At 55.9% G+C, this 19,135-nt stretch overlaps 1 protein-coding gene across 3 annotated transcripts; it reads left to right on the top strand.

Annotated features, from left to right (window-relative positions):
• Window positions 1-238: 238 nt before the first annotated feature.
• ARAF (A-Raf proto-oncogene, serine/threonine kinase) lies at window positions 239-18,873 on the top strand. Of its 3 annotated transcripts, none has more exons than XM_073640459.1 (16): window positions 239-323; window positions 2,708-2,957; window positions 3,059-3,162; window positions 3,688-3,790; window positions 3,868-4,019; window positions 5,041-5,121; window positions 5,205-5,346; window positions 6,222-6,249; window positions 12,800-12,918; window positions 14,625-14,827; window positions 14,910-15,086; window positions 15,285-15,331; window positions 15,801-15,919; window positions 15,998-16,129; window positions 16,385-16,519; window positions 17,861-18,873. In XM_073640459.1, exons 1-16 carry the CDS (start codon window positions 301-303, stop codon window positions 17,999-18,001), a joined length of 1,956 nt encoding a protein of 651 aa, XP_073496560.1. In that variant the 5' UTR covers window positions 239-300; the 3' UTR covers window positions 18,002-18,873. The 3 variants fall into 3 exon arrangements, with proteins under 3 accessions (XP_073496560.1, XP_073496561.1, XP_073496562.1); XM_073640460.1 differs by lacking the exon at window positions 239-323 and adding an exon at window positions 1,178-1,221 and having other exon boundaries at window positions 17,861-18,872; XM_073640461.1 differs by lacking the exon at window positions 239-323 and adding an exon at window positions 2,582-2,604 and having other exon boundaries at window positions 17,861-18,872.
• Window positions 18,874-19,135: the final 262 nt, after the last annotated feature.

Raw genomic sequence — 19,135 nt, 5'->3', positions numbered from 1 at the left:
CAAAAGCCCCCTGCCCTCAGACCCCCTGAACAGCCTCTGCTCCCCCCCATGTCCTCCCGGGCTGAGGCACTGCTCGACCCTCTCAGTCAGCCGCCGACATTCCTGCTCCTTCAGGTTTATTCGTATTACGTCACCAGCTAGCACGCCCCACCCTCTCCCGTGACGTCACTGCCGCCCTCTCCCTTCTCTTTGGCCCTGGGAGGAACCAAGAGACGTTTGATTGACGTTCCCCTGCACCAATAGCATACGGCGGAGAGCAGGGCGCAGGAGGGGGCGGGACCGGGATGTGCTCCGTGTGACATGGCGGCGGCTCCCTGCACCGGGTGAGTGAGACCGGGCCGGCGTGACGTCAGGAAGTAATGACACGTCCAGTACTGACTGTGCTGCAGTCACCTGCTGCTAGGCCAGTGCTGCTCATGACTGTACAGTGACATTCCTATGTACACCGTGTCCGGTATATGGGCCGGAGCTGTGATCGCTTTATAACGTCATTACAGCCGGCCTGCCGGATTAGCCACCTGCATCTTTCTGCCACTGTTTTATTTCCCCTCCATGTTGTAGATCTCTGCTTTCTGTCAGTGTGGGGCCGCTCCTGCTCACAGCTCATGGCTCTCCAAACTATAACTCTCCAGCTGCTTGGAAACTACAACTCCCAGCATGCCCTGAGACCTCCTGGCTGACGAGGCATGCTGGGAGTTGTAGTTCTGTGGCAGCTGGGGAGTTGCAGACTGTGGACACTGCTGTATAGCTGCTATGTACTCACCTGTGCTCTGGAGGGGGCAATTAAAGGGGAACTCCACAGCTTTACCCATGGCGCTCGACCATCTGCAGTGTCTGGTCACGTGTGACTTCCATGTTACGGAGACCAGAGGAGCGCTGCTCCGGAGGAATGGGTGATTATAGACAGTGTCCTGTGATCATTTCTGGGGCAGCCATATTTTGGTAGAAAGAGTGGTAATATTTCAGCCCATTGGGTTGGTTCGATCTGACAATGTGGCCCCTGGACCCTGCTCTGGAGCCACTATTAATTCCAATAACCAGTCATTCAGCAGCTCTGATTGGCTCCTCTTCCTCCATAATCCCCCTCCTTATAATCTTTTGTTGTAATGCTCTTACTGGCCACTAGGAGCAGTGTACTGTTGCTTTTACATATTAACCCTCTCCACTCCTTTTCCAGATAGTGCACAGTGAAGCTGAGGATAGGAGACCCTGCTCAGCAAGGTGAGAACATGGCTCAGCACAGGGTACTGTCTGCAACATGCTGGAAAGCACAGACCACCCTTTTTCTCTACCCCCCTTCCCCCATTTCCTGCAAGCTGTTGTCGCCTTCTCTTCCCTGCAGGTCATCAGCACTTCTCCCTGCCCCCTTCTCCCTGCCCCCTTCTCCCTTCTTCCTCCCCCTTCTTCCTCCCCCTTCTTCCTCCCCCTTCTTCCTCCCCCCCTCCCCCTTCTCCCCCCCCCCCCTCCCCCTTCTCCCCCCCCCTCCCCCTTCTCCCCCCCCCCTCCCCCCTTCTCCCCCCCCCTCCCCCTCTCCCCCCCCTCCCCCTTCTCCCCCCCCCTCCCCTCCCCCTTCTCCCCCCCTCCCCCTTCTCCCCCCCCTCCCTCTCCCCCCCTCCCCCTTCTCCCCCCCTCCCCCTTCTCCCCCCCCCCCCCCCTTCTCTCCCCCCCCCCTCCTCCTCCCCCCCCTCCTCCCCCCTCCTCCTCCCCCCCCCCCCTCCTCCCCCCCCTCCTCCTCCCCCCCCCCCTCCTCCTCCCCCTCCTCCCCCCCCCTCCTCCCCCCCCCCCTCCTCCTCCCCCCCCTCCTCCTCCCCCCCCCTCCTCCTCCCCCCCCTCCCTCCTCCTCCCCCCTCCTCCTCCCCCCTCCTCCTCCTCCCCCCTCCTCCCCCCTCCTCCCCCCTCCCCCCTCCTCCTCCCCCCCTCCTCCCTCCCCCCTCCTCCCCCCTCCTCCTCCCCCCTCCTCCTCCCCCCCTCCCCTCCCCCCTCCTCCTGCCCCCTCCTCCTCCTGCCCCCTCCTCCTCCTGCCCCTCCTCCTCCCTGCCCCCTCCTCCTCCCTGCCCCCTCCTGCCCCCTCCTCCTCCTCCTCCTCCTCCTCCTCCTCCTCCTCCTGCCCCCTCCTCCTCCTCCCTGCCCCCTCCTCCCTCCTCCTCCTCCTCCCTCCTCCCTCCTCCTCCTCCTCCCCCCTCCTCCTCCTCCTCCCTGCCTCCTCCCTCCTTCCTGCCTCCTCCTCCGCCCCTCCCTCCCCTCTGCCCCTCTCCTCTCTTCCTGGCTCCTCCCCTTCTTCCTACCCTCCCTGAAACTCCTCCTCCCTTCTTCCTCCCCTTCTTCCCCCGATCCTCCTCTCCCCCCTTTGGCTGTTCTCTGCCCTCCCCCCAGCTCCTATTCCTCTCCCCCCTTCCCCTCTGTATGGCTGATTGTGACAGTCCCCTTTAAGCCGGCTGTGGCTGTCAGTCTCGCTGCTCCCCCATCTCTCCACCTCCCACTTTCTGTTTTATGACTCCCCTCTCCTCCATCTGCCACAGTTCTTATTCCGCCAAATGGCACAAACAGGCGTCTCTTTTTCTCCTGTGCGGGAGATGCAGCTCGGCAGCAGGCGGCGGGCAGTGGGTGAGCGCGGCCGAGGAGAAGGCAGGCGGAGGAGCTCACTTCTGGGCGAGAGCAGGACACCTGTCCACCGCTCCGGCTCTAAACCGCACTCCTTTGTTTGCAGAGTTCCCATGAAGCGATCTCACACCCCACCGGCAACCATTGCCAATGGCGCCCTGCGCTCCCTGTCTCAGGAGCTCGGCAAAGGAAGCGCCCTCATTTTGTCAGCACCCGTCTTGATGCTGCCAAGTCCTGGGGGACGAGGACTGCTCCCCCAAGAGGGACCCCGAGGATCTCAGAGTGAAGCGACAGCCGCAGAGGGGAAGTCTGGGGGCACCGTGAAAGTCTATCTGCCCAACCAGCAGAGGACAGTGGTGAGTCGGACCTGGTGGCCTCAGGGTGTGGTGGGTGGGGAGAGCTGGATGGATGCTACATGGAGCCATCACTATCTCTCATGCCTCCTGTCTGTTTCCAGGTGAATGTCCGCCCGGGGATGACCGTCTATGACTCCCTGGATAAGGCGCTGAAAGTGCGCGGCCTGAACCAGCAGTGTTGTGCGGTGTATCGCCTGTTACACGGGTACGGAGCAGGTTGACGTTCGGTGGTGGAGGACCTGGTATGCCCCGGCTGGTTATATACTGGCACGGGGGCAGCAGAGCTGAGTGTGGAGCGCAGGTTCTCCTCCTTAGTGACGGATGTAAGGACACACTCGGCTCTGCTACGTCCCCGTTCAGCAGCATATGGGCAGCTGTCGCTCAGCGCCGTCTTCCCTGCATGTTGGCAGTTTGGTGCTACCATCCCCTAACACTTCTCTCCCAGCACTGGATGCGGTTATGTAACGCCACGCTGCCGCAGGTGCACTTTCATTTATTTCTCTCCTAGACGCCATCACTGGCCTCGTAAATAAGTGCACCCCTGTCTTGTACAGCAGTGCTGTCATGGGGCTGCAGATAGATTTGCCCTCGCTTCTCTCTTGGTACATGTTACTGAGGATTGACAGCCATATTGGACGCCGCTCTGTGGTGCCCTGAGGTTGTGATGCCCCATTCTTCTTAAAGGGGAAGGAGCAAGCATTGCCCAGTAACATGACCAATTTCCCTGCAGACGAAAAACCCTCACAGACTGGGAGACGGACATCACGCCACTGGTGGGGGAGGAGCTGATGGTGGAGGTCCTGGCTGACGTCCCACTGTCCATGCACAATTTTGTGAGTACGCCATCTGTCCGCCCGTGTCCTGTCTTACTGCCACCGCCATCTCATTTTCCCACAATGCCTTGCTGCAGGTGAGGAAGACCCACTTCAACCTGGCGTTCTGCGACTTCTGCCTCAAGTTCCTGTTTCATGGGTTTCGCTGTCAGACCTGCGGCTACAAGTTTCACCAGCACTGCAGCAGTAAGGTGCCCACCGCCTGTGTGGACATAACCAAGCTGCCCAAGTAAGTGCCCCCGACAGCCCGAACTAGACCTTGCGGGAGGACAACCGCGGCTCTAATGCTCTTTATATTTCAGTTCTGCAGCAGTGTCATCATTTCTGCTTGATGTCAGTGAATGGCAGGAATAGTATCCTGATTACAGGGAGAGAAACCTTTACATTCTCTGGCAGCAAGAAGAGATCTTAAGGGAAAAGAGAGATTAAAATTCTACACTGGGTATTTAAATAGCGGCCGGGCTCCATTTTCTGATAAAGACCTCCCAATTCTCTGAAAGACATGGAGATAAATTATAAAATCCCTGGCTTGCTGCAACCACCACAAGGTGGAGCGCACTGCAGACAGACAGGATCTTATCATGTATCTCTGTATACAGGGAGCTCCCCCTAGTGGTGGCTGCAGGTAGAATCTTATCATGTATCTCTGTATGTAGTGAGCTCCCCCTAGTGGTGACTGCAGACAGACATTATCTTATCATGTATCTCTGTAGACAGGGAGCTCCCCCTAGTGGTGACTGCAGACAGAATCTTATCATGTATCTCTGTATACACTGAGCTCCTCCTAGTGGTGGCTGCAGACAGAATCTTATTATGTATCTCTGTAGACAGGGAGCTCCCCCTAGTGGTGACTGCAGACAGAATCTTATCATGTATCTCTGTATACACTGAGCTCCTCCTAGTGGCGGCTGCAGGCTGAATCTTATCATGTATCTCTGTATACAGGAAGCTCCCCCTAGTGGTGGCTACAGACAGAATCTTATGTATTTCTGTATTCCGGGTGTTCCCCTAGTGGTGGCTGCAAGTAGAAAGAATGGTACCATGTAGCACTTTGGATCTGCAGAATATTTTGAGCTCTGAGCATTATAAAGATATATAAAATTATTCAGAATTTTGGATATAATATAGAAAAAATGATACAATGAATTCTGCAGAAAGTTGGGCACACAGACGCCACTCACATAGGGTACAGATCTGGTTCTTTACCCGCCGCCCGGATTCCTAATGCTTCTTGTTTGCTTGTCCTTTAGACCAGTACCCAGTTGTCAGGATTATTATTACGATCATTCCCCTGGCATTATCCATGAACCCTACACCCCACAGCCATCCAGGTAATGACACCTCCATCCCGTCCTCGTCTGTGTCCTTCTGTGTTGATGTCCCTGTTTCCCAGCCCATCCATCTCTCCCTGCAGCAGCCCCCGGACACAGCACCCTGGAGCTACTTCCTTTTCATTCCCCAGCGAGGGGCAACCCCTGCAACGGCATCGCTCCACCTCCACCCCCAACGTTCATATTGACAGCACCACTGGTCCTGTGGATAACAGCGTCATTGAGGTACCCTGTCAGGAAGGGAGCGTACGTGCTATTACTGTGTGTGATGGAGTATAGGCCCCGCTGTATAGGGCATAGAGAAGGCCATGAGCATAAAACAGTGGGCATTGAATAGGTGCGGGGGCATTAATTTTTATAATGTTTTATATCAGGTCAGAGCCTTGGTTATTTGCTAGAGTTGCTGCCAAGTGCTCTGGAGCACCCTGATTCACATGTAATACCACATTTTTCCTGTAGTGGCCGCTGCAGGGTACATGTGTGTCTGTGGTTCTCCCTCTGATCACCAGGGGTTTATGTGCCATGAAGCCCACTGTGGCATAGACCGGTGTCCATGGGGTATCAGTCCTGTTAGTAGTTTATTTATGTGCTATAGATTGCTAAAAGGCGCCCGTTTAAATTAGGGCTTGTCTACGGCACCACTGTGCCCTCTCTAATGGCTTCTCAGCTCATGTGCTCTTTTATAAAATCTGACGTAGAAAACCCTTTCATCTGCCAATATGTCTGCTCAGATGATGGCACTACCCTTTCATCTGCCAATATGTCTGCTCAGATGATGGCACTACCCAGGGTGGGGAGGGCTGTCCGGGCCCCCAGGACCGTGTATTACAGGTGGGTGTCAGAAGGACGTGGGCTACTAGACAGACACGGACACCAGCCAGCCATGTCCATCCATATTCAGACATCATTGTCCTCCTCCTCCTGTGATTCATCTATAGCTCTCACCCATGTCTGAGGCCGAGGTGATTTATTATAACTCTATTATATGGACTCGAGTCTTGGGGAGGACTGTAGAAGCCGCTACTTTCCCCTTAGACAAGGAGCAGACCCCCAAATGTATCATTGGATCATTCATTGTCACATTTTTCTTTCTTTGTTAGGAGGCATTAAGGAATGCGGCCATCTCTCGTGAGTTATCTGTTTCCTCTATGTATAGACCCCTGTGTATCCTCCCTCTCCATCCTGCGCACCCCCCTTCCCCTGTATAGACCCCTCTGTATCATCCTCTGTCCATCCTGTGCTCTCTGTCTGCTGTATAGACCCCCAAATCCTCTTTATCCAGTGCCTTGTGCCCTGTATAGATCCCTCTGTTTTCCTCTTCTCCATCCAGCGCCTCCGTGTCCTGTATGGACCACTGTTCTTTTCTCTCCATCCAGCAACCCCGTCCCCTGTATAGACCCCTGTGTGTCCTCCTCTCTACATCCTGCGCCACCCATCCTCTGTGTGTTTTTCTTTCCATCCAGCACCCCCGTCACGTGTATGCCCTGTGTCCTCCTCTCTTCATCCACCTGTGTCCTCCCTCCTCTCTTCGTCCGGTGCCCCCGTCTGGACAACCTGTGTCCTCCCTCCTCTCTTCGTCCGGTGCCCCCGTCTGGACAACCTGTGTCCTCCCTCCTCTCTTCGTCCGGTGCCCCCGTCTGGACAACCTGTGTCCTCCCTCCTCTCCTCGTCCGGTGCCCCCGTCTGGACAACCTGTGTCCTCCCTCCTCTCTTCGTCCGGTGCCCCCGTCTGGACAACCTGTGTCCTCCCTCCTCTCTTCGTCCGGTGCCCCCGTCTGGACAACCTGTGTCCTCCCTCCTCTCTTCGTCCGGTGCCCCCGTCTGGACAACCTGTGTCCTCCCTCCTCTCTTCGTCCGGTGCCCCCGTCTGGACAACCTGTGTCCTCCCTCCTCTCTTCGTCCGGTGCCCCCGTCTGGACAACCTGTGTCCTCCCTCCTCTCTTCGTCCGGTGCCCCCGTCTGGACAACCTGTGTCCTCCCTCCTCTCTTCGTCCGGTACCCCCGTCTGGACACCTGTGTCCTCTCTTCGTCCGGTGCCCCCGTCTGGACAACCTGTGTCCTCCCTCCTCTCTTCGTCCGGTGCCCCCGTCTGGACAACCTGTGTCCTCCCTCCTCTCTTCGTCCGGTGCCCCCGTCTGGACAACCTGTGTCCTCCCTCCTCTCTTCATCCGGTGCCCCCATCTGGACACCTGTGTCCTCTCTTCGTCCGGTGCCCCCGTCTGGACAACCTGTGTCCTCCCTCCTCTCTTCGTCCGGTGCCCCCGTCTGGACAACCTGTGTCCTCCCTCCTCTCTTCGTCCGGTGCCCCCATCTGGACACCTGTGTCCTCTCTTCGTCCGGTGCCCCCGTCTGGACAACCTGTGTCCTCCCTCCTCTCTTCGTCCGGTGCCCCCGTCTGGACAACCTGTGTCCTCCCTCCTCTCTTCGTCCGGTGCCCCCGTCTGGACAACCTGTGTCCTCCCTCCTCTCTTCATCCGGTGCCCCCATCTGGACACCTGTGTCCTCTCTTCGTCCGGTGCCCCCGTCTGGACAACCTGTGTCCTCCCTCCTCTCTTCATCCGGTGCCCCCGTCTGGACAACCTGTGTCCTCCCTCCTCTCTTCGTCCGGTGCCGTCTGGACAACCTGTGTCCTCCCTCCTCTCTTCGTCCGGTGCCCCCGTCTGGACAACCTGTGTTCTCCCTCCTCTCTTCGTCCGGTGCCCCCGTCTGGACAACCTGTGTCCTCCCTCCTCTCTTCGTCCGGTGCCCCCATCTGGACACCTGTGTCCTCTCTTCGTCCGGTGCTCCCGTCTGGACAACCTGTGTCCTCCCTCCTCTCTTCGTCCGGTGCCCCCGTCTGGACAACCTGTGTCCTCCCTCCTCTCTTCGTCCGGTGCCCCCGTCTGGACAACCTGTGTCCTCCCTCCTCTCTTCGTCCGGTGCCCCCGTCTGGACAACCTGTGTCCTCCCTCCTCTCTTCGTCCGGTGCCCCCGTCTGGACAACCTGTGTCCTCCCTCCTCTCTTCGTCCGGTGCCCCCGTCTGGACAACCTGTGTCCTCCCTCCTCTCTTCGTCCGGTGCCCCCGTCTGGACAACCTGTGTCCTCCCTCCTCTCTTCGTCCGGTGCCCCCGTCTGGACAACCTGTGTCCTCCCTCCTCTCTTCGTCCGGTGCCCCCGTCTGGACAACCTGTGTCCTCCCTCCTCTCTTCGTCCGGTGCCCCCGTCTGGACAACCTGTGTCCTCTCTTCGTCCGGTGCCCCCGTCTGGACAACCTGTGTCCTCCCTCCTCTCTTCGTCCGGTGCCCCCGTCTGGACAACCTGTGTCCTCCCTCCTCTCTTCGTCCGGTGCCGTCTGGACAACCTGTGTCCTCCCTCCTCTCTTCGTCCGGTGCCCCCGTCTGGACAACCTGTGTCCTCCCTCCTCTCTTCGTCCGGTGCCCCCATCTGGACACCTGTGTCCTCTCTTCGTCCGGTGCTCCCGTCTGGACAACCTGTGTCCTCCCTCCTCTCTTCGTGCGGTGCCCCCGTCTGGACAACCTGTGTCCTCCCTCCTCTCTTCGTCTGGTGCCCCCGTCTGGACAACCTGTGTCCTCCCTCCTCTCTTCGTCTGGTGCCCCCGTCTGGACAACCTGTGTCCTCCCTCCTCTCTTCGTCCGGTGCCCCCGTCTGGACAACCTGTGTCCTCTCTTCGTCCGGTGCCCCCGTCTGGACAACCTGTGTCCTCCCTCCTCTCTTCGTCCGGTGCCCCCGTCTGGACAACCTGTGTCCTCCCTCCTCTCTTCGTCCGGTGCCCCCGTCTGGACAACCTGTGTCCTCTCTTCGTCCGGTGCCCCCGTCTGGACAACCTGTGTCCTCCCTCCTCTCTTCGTCCGGTGCCCCCGTCTGGACAACCTGTGTCCTCCCTCCTCTCTTCGTCCGGTGCCCCCGTCTGGACAACCTGTGTCCTCCCTCCTCTCTTCGTCCGGTGCCCCCGTCTGGACAACCTGTGTCCTCCCTCCTCTCTTCGTCCGGTGCCCCCGTCTGGACAACCTGTGTCCTCCCTCCTCTCTTCGTCCGGTGCCCCCGTCTGGACAACCTGTGTCCTCCCTCCTCTCTTCGTCCGGTGCCCCCGTCTGGACAACCTGTGTCCTCTCTTCGTCCGGTGCCCCCGTCTGGACAACCTGTGTCCTCTCTTCGTCCGGTGCCCCCGTCTGGACAACCTGTGTCCTCCCTCCTCTCTTCGTCCGGTGCCCCCGTCTGGACAACCTGTGTCCTCCCTCCTCTCTTCGTCCGGTGCCCCCGTCTGGACAACCTGTGTCCTCCCTCCTCTCTTCGTCCGGTGCCCCCATCTGGACACCTGTGTCCTCTCTTCGTCCGGTGCCCCCGTCTGGACAACCTGTGTCCTCCCTCCTCTCTTCGTCCGGTGCCCCCGTCTGGACAACCTGTGTCCTCCCTCCTCTCTTCGTCCGGTGCCCCCGTCTGGACAACCTGTGTCCTCCCTCCTCTCTTCGTCCGGTGCCCCCGTCTGGACAACCTGTGTCCTCCCTCCTCTCTTCGTCCGGTGCCCCCGTCTGGACAACCTGTGTCCTCCCTCCTCTCTTCGTCCGGTGCCCCCGTCTGGACAACCTGTGTCCTCCCTCCTCTCTTCGTCCGGTGCCCCCGTCTGGACAACCTGTGTCCTCCCTCCTCTCTTCGTCCGGTGCCCCCGTCTGGACAACCTGTGTCCTCCCTCCTCTCTTCGTCCGGTGCCCCCGTCTGGACAACCTGTGTCCTCCCTCCTCTCTTCGTCCGGTGCCCCCGTCTGGACAACCTGTGTCCTCCCTCCTCTCTTCGTCCGGTGCCCCCGTCTGGACAACCTGTGTCCTCTCTTCGTCCGGTGCCCCCGTCTGGACAACCTGTGTCCTCCCTCCTCTCTTCGTCCGGTGCCCCCGTCTGGACAACCTGTGTCCTCCCTCCTCTCTTCGTCCGGTGCCCCCGTCTGGACAACCTGTGTCCTCCCTCCTCTCTTCGTCCGGTGCCCCCGTCTGGACAACCTGTGTCCTCCCTCCTCTCTTCGTCCGGTGCCCCCGTCTGGACAACCTGTGTCCTCTCTTCGTCCGGTGCCCCCGTCTGGACAACCTGTGTCCTCTCTTCGTCCGGTGCCCCCGTCTGGACAACCTGTGTCCTCTCTTCGTCCGGTGCCCCCGTCTGGACAACCTGTGTCCTCCCTCCTCTCTTCGTCCGGTGCCCCCGTCTGGACAACCTGTGTCCTCCCTCCTCTCTTCGTCCGGTGCCCCCGTCTGGACAACCTGTGTCCTCCCTCCTCTCTTCGTCCGGTGCCCCCATCTGGACACCTGTGTCCTCTCTTTGTCCGGTGCCCCCGTCTGGACAACCTGTGTCCTCCCTCCTCTCTTCGTCCGGTGCCGTCTGGACAACCTGTGTCCTCCCTCCTCTCTTCGTCCGGTGCCCCCGTCTGGACAACCTGTGTCCTCCCTCCTCTCTTCGTCCGGTGCCCCCATCTGGACACCTGTGTCCTCTCTTCGTCCGGTGCTCCCGTCTGGTCAACCTGTGTCCTCCCTCCTCTCTTCGTCCGGTGCCCCCGTCTGGACAACCTGTGTCCTCCCTCCTCTCTTCGTCTGGTGCCCCCGTCTGGACAACCTGTGTCCTCCCTCCTCTCTTCGTCTGGTGCCCCCGTCTGGACAACCTGTGTCCTCCCTCCTCTCTTCGTCCGGTGCCCCCGTCTGGACAACCTGTGTCCTCTCTTCGTCCGGTGCCCCCGTCTGGACAACCTGTGTCCTCCCTCCTCTCTTCGTCCGGTGCCCCCGTCTGGACAACCTCTGTCCTCCCTCCTCTCTTCGTCCGGTGCCCCCGTCTGGACAACCTGTGTCCTCTCTTCGTCCGGTGCCCCCGTCTGGACAACCTGTGTCCTCCCTCCTCTCTTCGTCCGGTGCCCCCGTCTGGACAACCTGTGTCCTCCCTCCTCTCTTCGTCCGGTGCCCCCGTCTGGATAACCTGTGTCCTCCCTCCTCTCTTCGTCCGGTGCCCCCGTCTGGACAACCTGTGTCCTCCCTCCTCTCTTCGTCCGGTGCCCCCGTCTGGACAACCTGTGTCCTCCCTCCTCTCTTCGTCCGGTGCCCCCGTCTGGACAACCTGTGTCCTCCCTCCTCTCTTCGTCCGGTGCCCCCGTCTGGACAACCTGTGTCCTCCCTCCTCTCTTCGTCCGGTGCCCCCGTCTGGACAACCTGTGTCCTCCCTCCTCTCTTCGTCCGGTGCCCCCGTCTGGACAACCTGTGTCCTCCCTCCTCTCTTCGTCCGGTGCCCCCGTCTGGACAACCTGTGTCCTCCCTCCTCTCTTCGTCCGGTGCCCCCGTCTGGACAACCTGTGTCCTCCCTCCTCTCTTCGTCCGGTGCCCCCGTCTGGACAACCTGTGTCCTCCCTCCTCTCTTCGTCCGGTGCCCCCGTCTGGACAACCTGTGTCCTCCCTCCTCTCTTCGTCCGGTGCCCCCGTCTGGACAACCTGTGTCCTCCCTCCTCTCTTCGTCCGGTGCCCCCGTCTGGACAACCTGTGTCCTCCCTCCTCTCTTCGTCCGGTGCCCCCGTCTGGACAACCTGTGTCCTCCCTCCTCTCTTCGTCCGGTGCCCCCATCTGGACACCTGTGTCCTCTCTTCGTCCGGTGCCCCCGTCTGGACAACCTGTGTCCTCCCTCCTCTCTTCGTCCGGTGCCCCCGTCTGGACAACCTGTGTCCTCCCTCCTCTCTTCGTCCGGTGCCCCCGTCTGGACAACCTGTGTCCTCCCTCCTCTCTTCGTCCGGTGCCCCCGTCTGGACAACCTGTGTCCTCCCTCCTCTCTTCGTCCGGTGCCCCCGTCTGGACAACCTGTGTCCTCCCTCCTCTCTTCGTCCGGTGCCCCCGTCTGGACAACCTGTGTCCTCCCTCCTCTCTTCGTCCGGTGCCCCCGTCTGGACACCTGTGTCCTCTCTTCGTCCGGTGCCCCCGTCTGGACAACCTGTGTCCTCCCTCCTCTCTTCGTCCGGTGCCCCCGTCTGGACAACCTGTGTCCTCCCTCCTCTCTTCGTCCGGTGCCCCCGTCTGGACAACCTGTGTCCTCCCTCCTCTCTTCGTCCGGTGCCCCCGTCTGGACACCTGTGTCCTCTCTTCGTCCGGTGCCCCCGTCTGGACAACCTGTGTCCTCCCTCCTCTCTTCGTCCGGTGCCCCCGTCTGGACAACCTGTGTCCTCCCTCCTCTCTTCGTCCGGTGCCCCCGTCTGGACAACCTGTGTCCTCCCTCCTCTCTTCGTCCGGTGCCCCCGTCTGGACAACCTGTGTCCTCCCTCCTCTCTTCGTCCGGTGCCCCCGTCTGGACAACCTGTGTCCTCCCTCCTCTCTTCGTCCGGTGCCGTCTGGACAACCTGTGTCCTCCCTCCTCTCTTCGTCCGGTGCCCCCATCTGGACACCTGTGTCCTCTCTTCGTCCGGTGCCCCCGTCTGGACAACCTGTGTCCTCTCTTCGTCCGGTGCCCCCGTCTGGACAACCTGTGTCCTCCCTCCTCTCTTCGTCCGGTGCCCCCGTCTGGACAACCTGTGTCCTCCCTCCTCTCTTCGTCCGGTGCCCTTGTATGAAGCCCTCTGTATCCTTCTGTCTCCTTTCAGCGCCTCCTTCCCCTGTATTGACCCCTGTGTGTCCTCCTCTCCATCCAGCGTCCTCTTGTCTGTACATAGCATCAAATCTTTTTTTTCAGCCAAGGATGAAACCCCCAAAACTGTCCCCCCTGTTGGCAGTAAGTCCCCACCAGCCAAGTCGCCTGTGGAGGCCCCAAGAGACCGGAGGACTTCGTCTTCTGATGATAAGAAGAAAGTGGTGAGTGATGGATATCTCATTGAAAGTAGAAACCCTTCAGATTGCTCCCTAGACAGATCTCTGGGGCTCATGGGGTAGCATTGGCTCGTGTCTGGCCATGCCCAAAGCAGGCTCAAGAGTGACTCCTGTGCATGAAGCCCGCGTCATTTTAATGTGTGGTGTGGGCTTAACCCCTTCACGACCTTGGACGTATAGGTACATCCAAGATCGCGTCCCTGCATTTGACGTGGGATCCGGTGCTGAGCCCGCATCTTTCCCTGCACATGACAGCTGAAGTGATCAGCTGTCATGTGCCTATTACAACTGCGGGTAGATCCAAGATCACTCGTGGCTGTTAACAAGTCCGTCTCTGATAGCGGCATTTAACACGTGCCGGGTGGATGCGGGTCACAAGAACCGCCCATCAGCGCCACTGTCACGTGATCACGGGGCGCCGATGGGTTGTCATGAGAGCCTGGGGTCTAAAGAAGACCCCCGTGCCTGTCATTGTAAATCTGATCATGATTTATGCAACACATATCAGTGGTGAAGCCCTGCTATGTATAGCACAGGCGATCGAATGATCACAGCTTCGTCTCCTAAGGGAACTATTGAAGTAAAAAAAAAAGTTCAAATCGCCCCCCTTTTTGCACCATTCAAAACAAAACAATAAAAAAATGCACAAATTTGGTATCGCTGTGTTCAGAAATATCCAATCTATCAAAGTATAAAGTAAGTTAATGCGATCGGTAAACGGTGTAACAAGAAAAAAAACAAATGCCAGAATTATGTTTTTTGGCCACCGCAACATTGCAATAAAATGTAATAACAAGTGATCAAAACTTTGTATCTACCCCAAATATGGTATCGCTAAAATGTCCGCTCAGGGCACAAAAAAAACCACCCAGACCCAGATCCTGAAAAATGGAGACACTACAGGTTTCGCAAAATGGCGCCCTTTTTTTTTTCTTACAAATTTTGGATTTTTTTCCACCACTTAAATAAAAAAGAACCTATACAAGTTTGGTATCTACGAACTCTTAATGACCTGGAGAACAATAATGGCAGGTCAGTTGTTGCATTTAGTGAACATGGTAAATAAAACAAACCCAAAAACAATTGTGGAATTGCACCTTTTTTTTTGCAATCTCACCGCACCTGGAATTTTTTTTTTCCGTTTTCCAGTACATGATATGGTAAAACCAGTGATGTCGTTCACAAGTACAACTCGTCCCGCAAAAAGAAAGCCCTCATACAGCTATATTGATGGAAAAATAAAAAAAGTTATGACTCTGGGAAGAAGGGGGTGGAAAAACAAAAACGCAAAATCCCAAGATGGTGAAAAGGGGTTAAAGTTCTGGCAGTCCCGCAGACGCAGGGGTCCGGTCGCAGTGTCACGTCTTTGGCGGTAGAGCTGCTGTGGACCTGGGTCAGCTGTCGGTGTCATTTTGCTCCGCGATATCTGGACTTATGACCCCACTTCGTCCATTTTCCACTACAGATAACTGGGCAGTGAGGACCTCGGCACCCCGTGGGGTTGAAAGATCCTATTGATCAGAGTTGTCTCCTATCTTGGCTGCTGCAGTAGGAGCCTATCTGTATATTACTGATAGCTGCATATAGAGCAAGCTCTACTCCGGAGCCCACCCCCTGCGTGCTGTGCATGTACATCGGGGGTCCTACCTGTCATGTAAATGATGCCCCTGGCTCCCTCCTTTCTCCTCTAGAAACAGTTGGGCTACCGGGACTCCAGCTACTACTGGGAGGTGAACTCCAGCGAGGTGGTGATACTGAAGCGCATCGGCACAGGATCCTTCGGCACAGTGTACAGAGGCAAGTGGCACGGCGACGTGGCCGTCAAGATCCTCAAAGTGACCAATCCGACCTCAGAGCAAATCCAGGCCTTCAAGAATGAGATGCAGGTTCTCAGGTGAGGAAGGGGTCTCGTCCCGGGGAAGACCACCCCCTCCACGACATCTGTCCACGTGACTAACGCCTCCCCCTCCTTAAAGGAAAACGCGTCACGTCAACATCCTCCTCTTCATGGGCTTCATGACAAAACCCACCTTTGCAATAATCACGCAGTGGTGCGAGGGCAGCAGCCTGTATCGCCACCTACACGTCATCGAGACGCGATTTGACGTTTTCCAGCTGATCGACATCGCACGACAGACAGCGCAGGGGATGGAGTAAGTGATGAGCTCCTCCGCGGGGTCCACGATCACAACACCCCCTCCCCCATAAGAGATCCAGGCCCTAAAATAGCCTCAGTGCCTCCCTACTACAGCGCTGGTCCTGGGAACTCCTCCAGCAGGGGGCGCACTCTCAGCCGCCGTCTAGGAGTAACTCTTCAGCCTCTTGTAATTTTTCACTTCTTTTTTTCCTAGTTACCTCCATGCAAAGAATATCATCCATCGAGATCTGAAATCCAACAGTATCCTTTCACACCACACGTTTTTCTTAAGGGGACACGCTTGGTAAAATACAATGAATTAAGCCTAAGGGGTGGGGCGTAACACATGTCATGCCCCACCCCAGTATGACCTGGTCACGAGTAGTTCACATCCAAGATACCATTCAGGAAGCTCTACCTGCTGCCATGAGCCGCCTCTTAAAGGGATTCTTCATTTTAGATGATCACTTTGGTAGAAGAAACTCCGATCATTGCTTCTGCTGCGATCAGTTATACTCTGTGAGAAAAACTGACAATGTGTTCAGTTTCCCAGCAGCGCCACCAAAGGTGAACAGAAGTTTCTATTGAAGTCAATGGGCCATCCGTGTACTTCGCTGGGTCCTCCAGAAAGATGGACGCTCTTGGCAGCCCATCAGTTGCTGATTGAGGGTCATACATGGGTGAAACTCAGGCTGTTGACCCCCGTTTTCCTCCTTAACCGAGTGTGCAGACATCTTCCTTCACGAGGGGCTCACCGTGAAGATCGGAGACTTTGGCTTGGCCACGGTGAAGACGCGGTGGAGCGGATCCCAGCAGGTGGAGCAGCCCAGTGGTTCCATCCTATGGATGGTGAGCTCGTCAGTCCGCCGCTCTATGACTCGCTGGATGTTCTCGCTCCCGCGCTGATGGTTTTCTCCCTTTTTCCAGGCCCCGGAGGTGATAAGGATGCAGGAGAACAGTCCGTATAGCTTCCAGTCTGACGTCTACGCCTACGGGGTGGTGCTGTACGAGCTGATGGCCGGACTGCTGCCCTATGCAAATATCAATAACCGAGACCAGGTGATGAGCAGAGGCTTCTGGGACTTGTAGTACAAACATGTCATGGCTTCTTCTCCAAGGGCAGTGTTCCTCAGCCAGCGCCTTAGCTGTTATATAACTACAACTCCCAGTGTGCCTGACAGCATTTGGTTGTAAGGGCATGGTGGGAAATCTACTGGACGGGGGGTGGGATGTAAAGGTTCAGTAGTGGTTGTAAGTTCAGCGCATAATACAATGTGACGGCATCACATAATCCCGGTATAATCCCATCCCCAGATCATCTTCATGGTCGGCCGCGGATACCTCACGCCTGACCTCAGCAAAGTCTCCAACAATTGCCCCAAAGCCATGAAAAGACTTCTAGCAAATTGCCTGAAATTCAAGAGGGACGAGAGGCCGCTGTTCCCACAGGTGAGCGCAGTGCGACTGGATGTACACAGTGACTGCACCAGCCGAATAGTGAGCGCAGCTCTGGAGGATAATACAGGATGTAACTCAGGATCAGTACAGGATAAGTAATGTAATGTATGTACACAGTGACTGCACCAGCAGAATAGTGAGTGCAGCTCTGGAGGATAATACAGGATGTAACTCAGGATCAGTACAGGATAAGTAATGTAATGTATGTACACAGTGACTGCACCAGCAGAATAGTGAGTGCAGCTCTGGAGTATAATACAGGATGTAACTGAGGATCAGTACAGGATCAGTAATGTAATGTATGTACACAGTGACTACACCAGCAGAATAGTGAGTGCAGCTCTGGAGGATAATACAGGATGTAACTCAGGATCAGAACAGGATAAGTAATGTAATGTATGTACACAGTGACTGCACCAGCAGAATAGTGAGTGCAGCTCTGGAGGATAATACTGGATGTAGCTCAGGATCAGTACAGGATCAGTAATGTAATGTATGTACACAGTGACTGCACCAGCAGAATAGTGAGTACAGCTCTAGGGTATAATACAGGATGTAACTCAGGATCAGTACAGGATCAGTAATGTATGTACACAGTGACTGCACCAGCAGAATAGTGAGTGCAGCTCTGGAGTATAATACAGGATGTAACTCAGGATCAGTACAGAATAAGTAATGTAATGTATGTACACAGTGAGTGCACCAGCAGAATAGTGAGTGCAGCTCTGGGGTATAATACAGGATGTAACTCAGGATCAGTACAGGATCAGTAATGTAATGTATGTACACAGTGACTGCACCAGCAGAATAGTGAGTGCAGCTCTAGGGTATAATACAGGATGTAACTCAGGATCAGTACAGGATCAGTAATGTATGTACACAGTGACTGCACCAGCAGAATAGTGAGTGCAGCTCTGGAGTATAATACAGGATGTAACTTAGGATCAGTACAGGATAAGTAATGTATGTACACAGTGACTGCACCAGCAGAATAGTGAGTGCAGCTCTGGAGTAGAATACAGGATGTAACTCAGGATCAGTACAGGATCAGTAATGTAATGTATGTACACAGTGACTGCACCAGCAGAATAGGGAGTGCAGCTCTGGAGTATAATACAGAATGTAATTCAGGATCAGTACAGGGTCAGTAATGTAATGTTTGTACACAGTGACTGCACAAGCAGAATAGTGAGCGCAGCTCTGGAATATAATACATTACTGATCCTGAATTACATCTTGTATGTGTACAGTGATGCAGGTGGCTTCTGCTTGTCACCTGTAATATGAAGGTCACATATACATGGATTTTGCTCACTGACTTCTCTCTTTTAGATCCTCTCTTCTATTGAGCTGCTGCAGCGAGCTCTCCCAAAAATAGAGCGCAGTGCATCTGAACCCTCGCTTCACCGAGCGGTGAACTCTGAGGACCTCAACCCCTTCCTGATTAACACCCTGCGCCTCGTGCCTCAGTGATCAGCAGCCTCCATCTTTCCTACTCCGAGGTGGCAGTATCTCTATTTCGGGGCCTCCTTCGGCCGTTCTGTTCTGTCTTCCTTGGTCTCCTAACTCTTAGGCCTCTTCCTCACTAGACTTTTTCTTTCCTGGCTGCTTCTCTTCTCCGGGGCGTCTCCCAGTCGTCTTAAAATCTTTGGGGTGAATCGTCTTCTTCTCCCAAGATGCTGACAGCCACAGAGAGTGGGGACCGTGTGATGGAGAGAACCACAAGCTGCTACTGTGTAGAAACCATACTATAATGGGGAGCACTTGCCAACGTTCTCAGAAACACTGTCATTTTTTTTAATGGAGCTCTCCTTTAAGGTTTCCCATAATGCACTGTGACAAAATCTGGGCTTTTGGGAACCAATAAAATTAATGCAAATTATTTTCCAAGAGCGAATCAAACAATACTATGCCCCTCCCCCTGTGACCATGGGGTGTGGCCAATTGTCAGGCCCCGCCCTGAATCAATGTTGCATTTCCTATTCTGAGACTGTCATGAGCTGCGAGTCCAAGAGGGGGAAGATATTTATTTCTACACGTGCCTGCTTCCTTCTCTCCGAGAATCTTCTGCAGTTTTTTTTTTTTGATTAATTGGGGAGAATTGTTTGTAAAAACTCAGATTTAATTTTTTTTTTCTTCCTGGCATCAATCTTCAAGCTTCGTCACGTGTGAAGTCGCCGTCCTCTGCTGCGAGGACGGACGTGGGTGGTGAGGAGGGGGTTACAGTGAGCCTGGTCATGCTTGAGAATCCCATAAATTAAATTGTACGGTGAGGGAAACCTGAATGCATTGAATATACGGATGTGTAATATATATATAGTTTTAAATAAAATAAGTTTGGTGAAAAAAAAAAAAAAAAAGTTTTTTTTTTCTTTCCCTCAGAAAATGTAAGAAACATCGCCCCTATGATCTGCCGGACTGGAGAGCACCCCACCTACAATGCTTCCCTGATATATAGTGTTGGGGGGAGAGAGTTTCTACTGTATTTATTAAAGAGTCCAATGGGCGGAGTCACTCAGTGATTGACAACTTCCACCAAGAGTAGCATCGCCCACACGACTTGCCTCCACCAAGAGTAGCACCGCCCGCACGACTTGCCTCCCCCAA

Source organism: Phyllobates terribilis, unplaced genomic scaffold (assembly GCF_046119375.1).
Source record: "Phyllobates terribilis strain yellow unplaced genomic scaffold, ASM4611937v1 Scaffold_7__3_contigs__length_470593459, whole genome shotgun sequence".
Classification (NCBI taxonomy): domain Eukaryota; kingdom Metazoa; phylum Chordata; class Amphibia; order Anura; family Dendrobatidae; genus Phyllobates; species Phyllobates terribilis.
The sequence above is the reverse complement of the archived record's forward strand: the minus strand, read 5'-3'. Positions and strand labels throughout refer to the sequence as shown.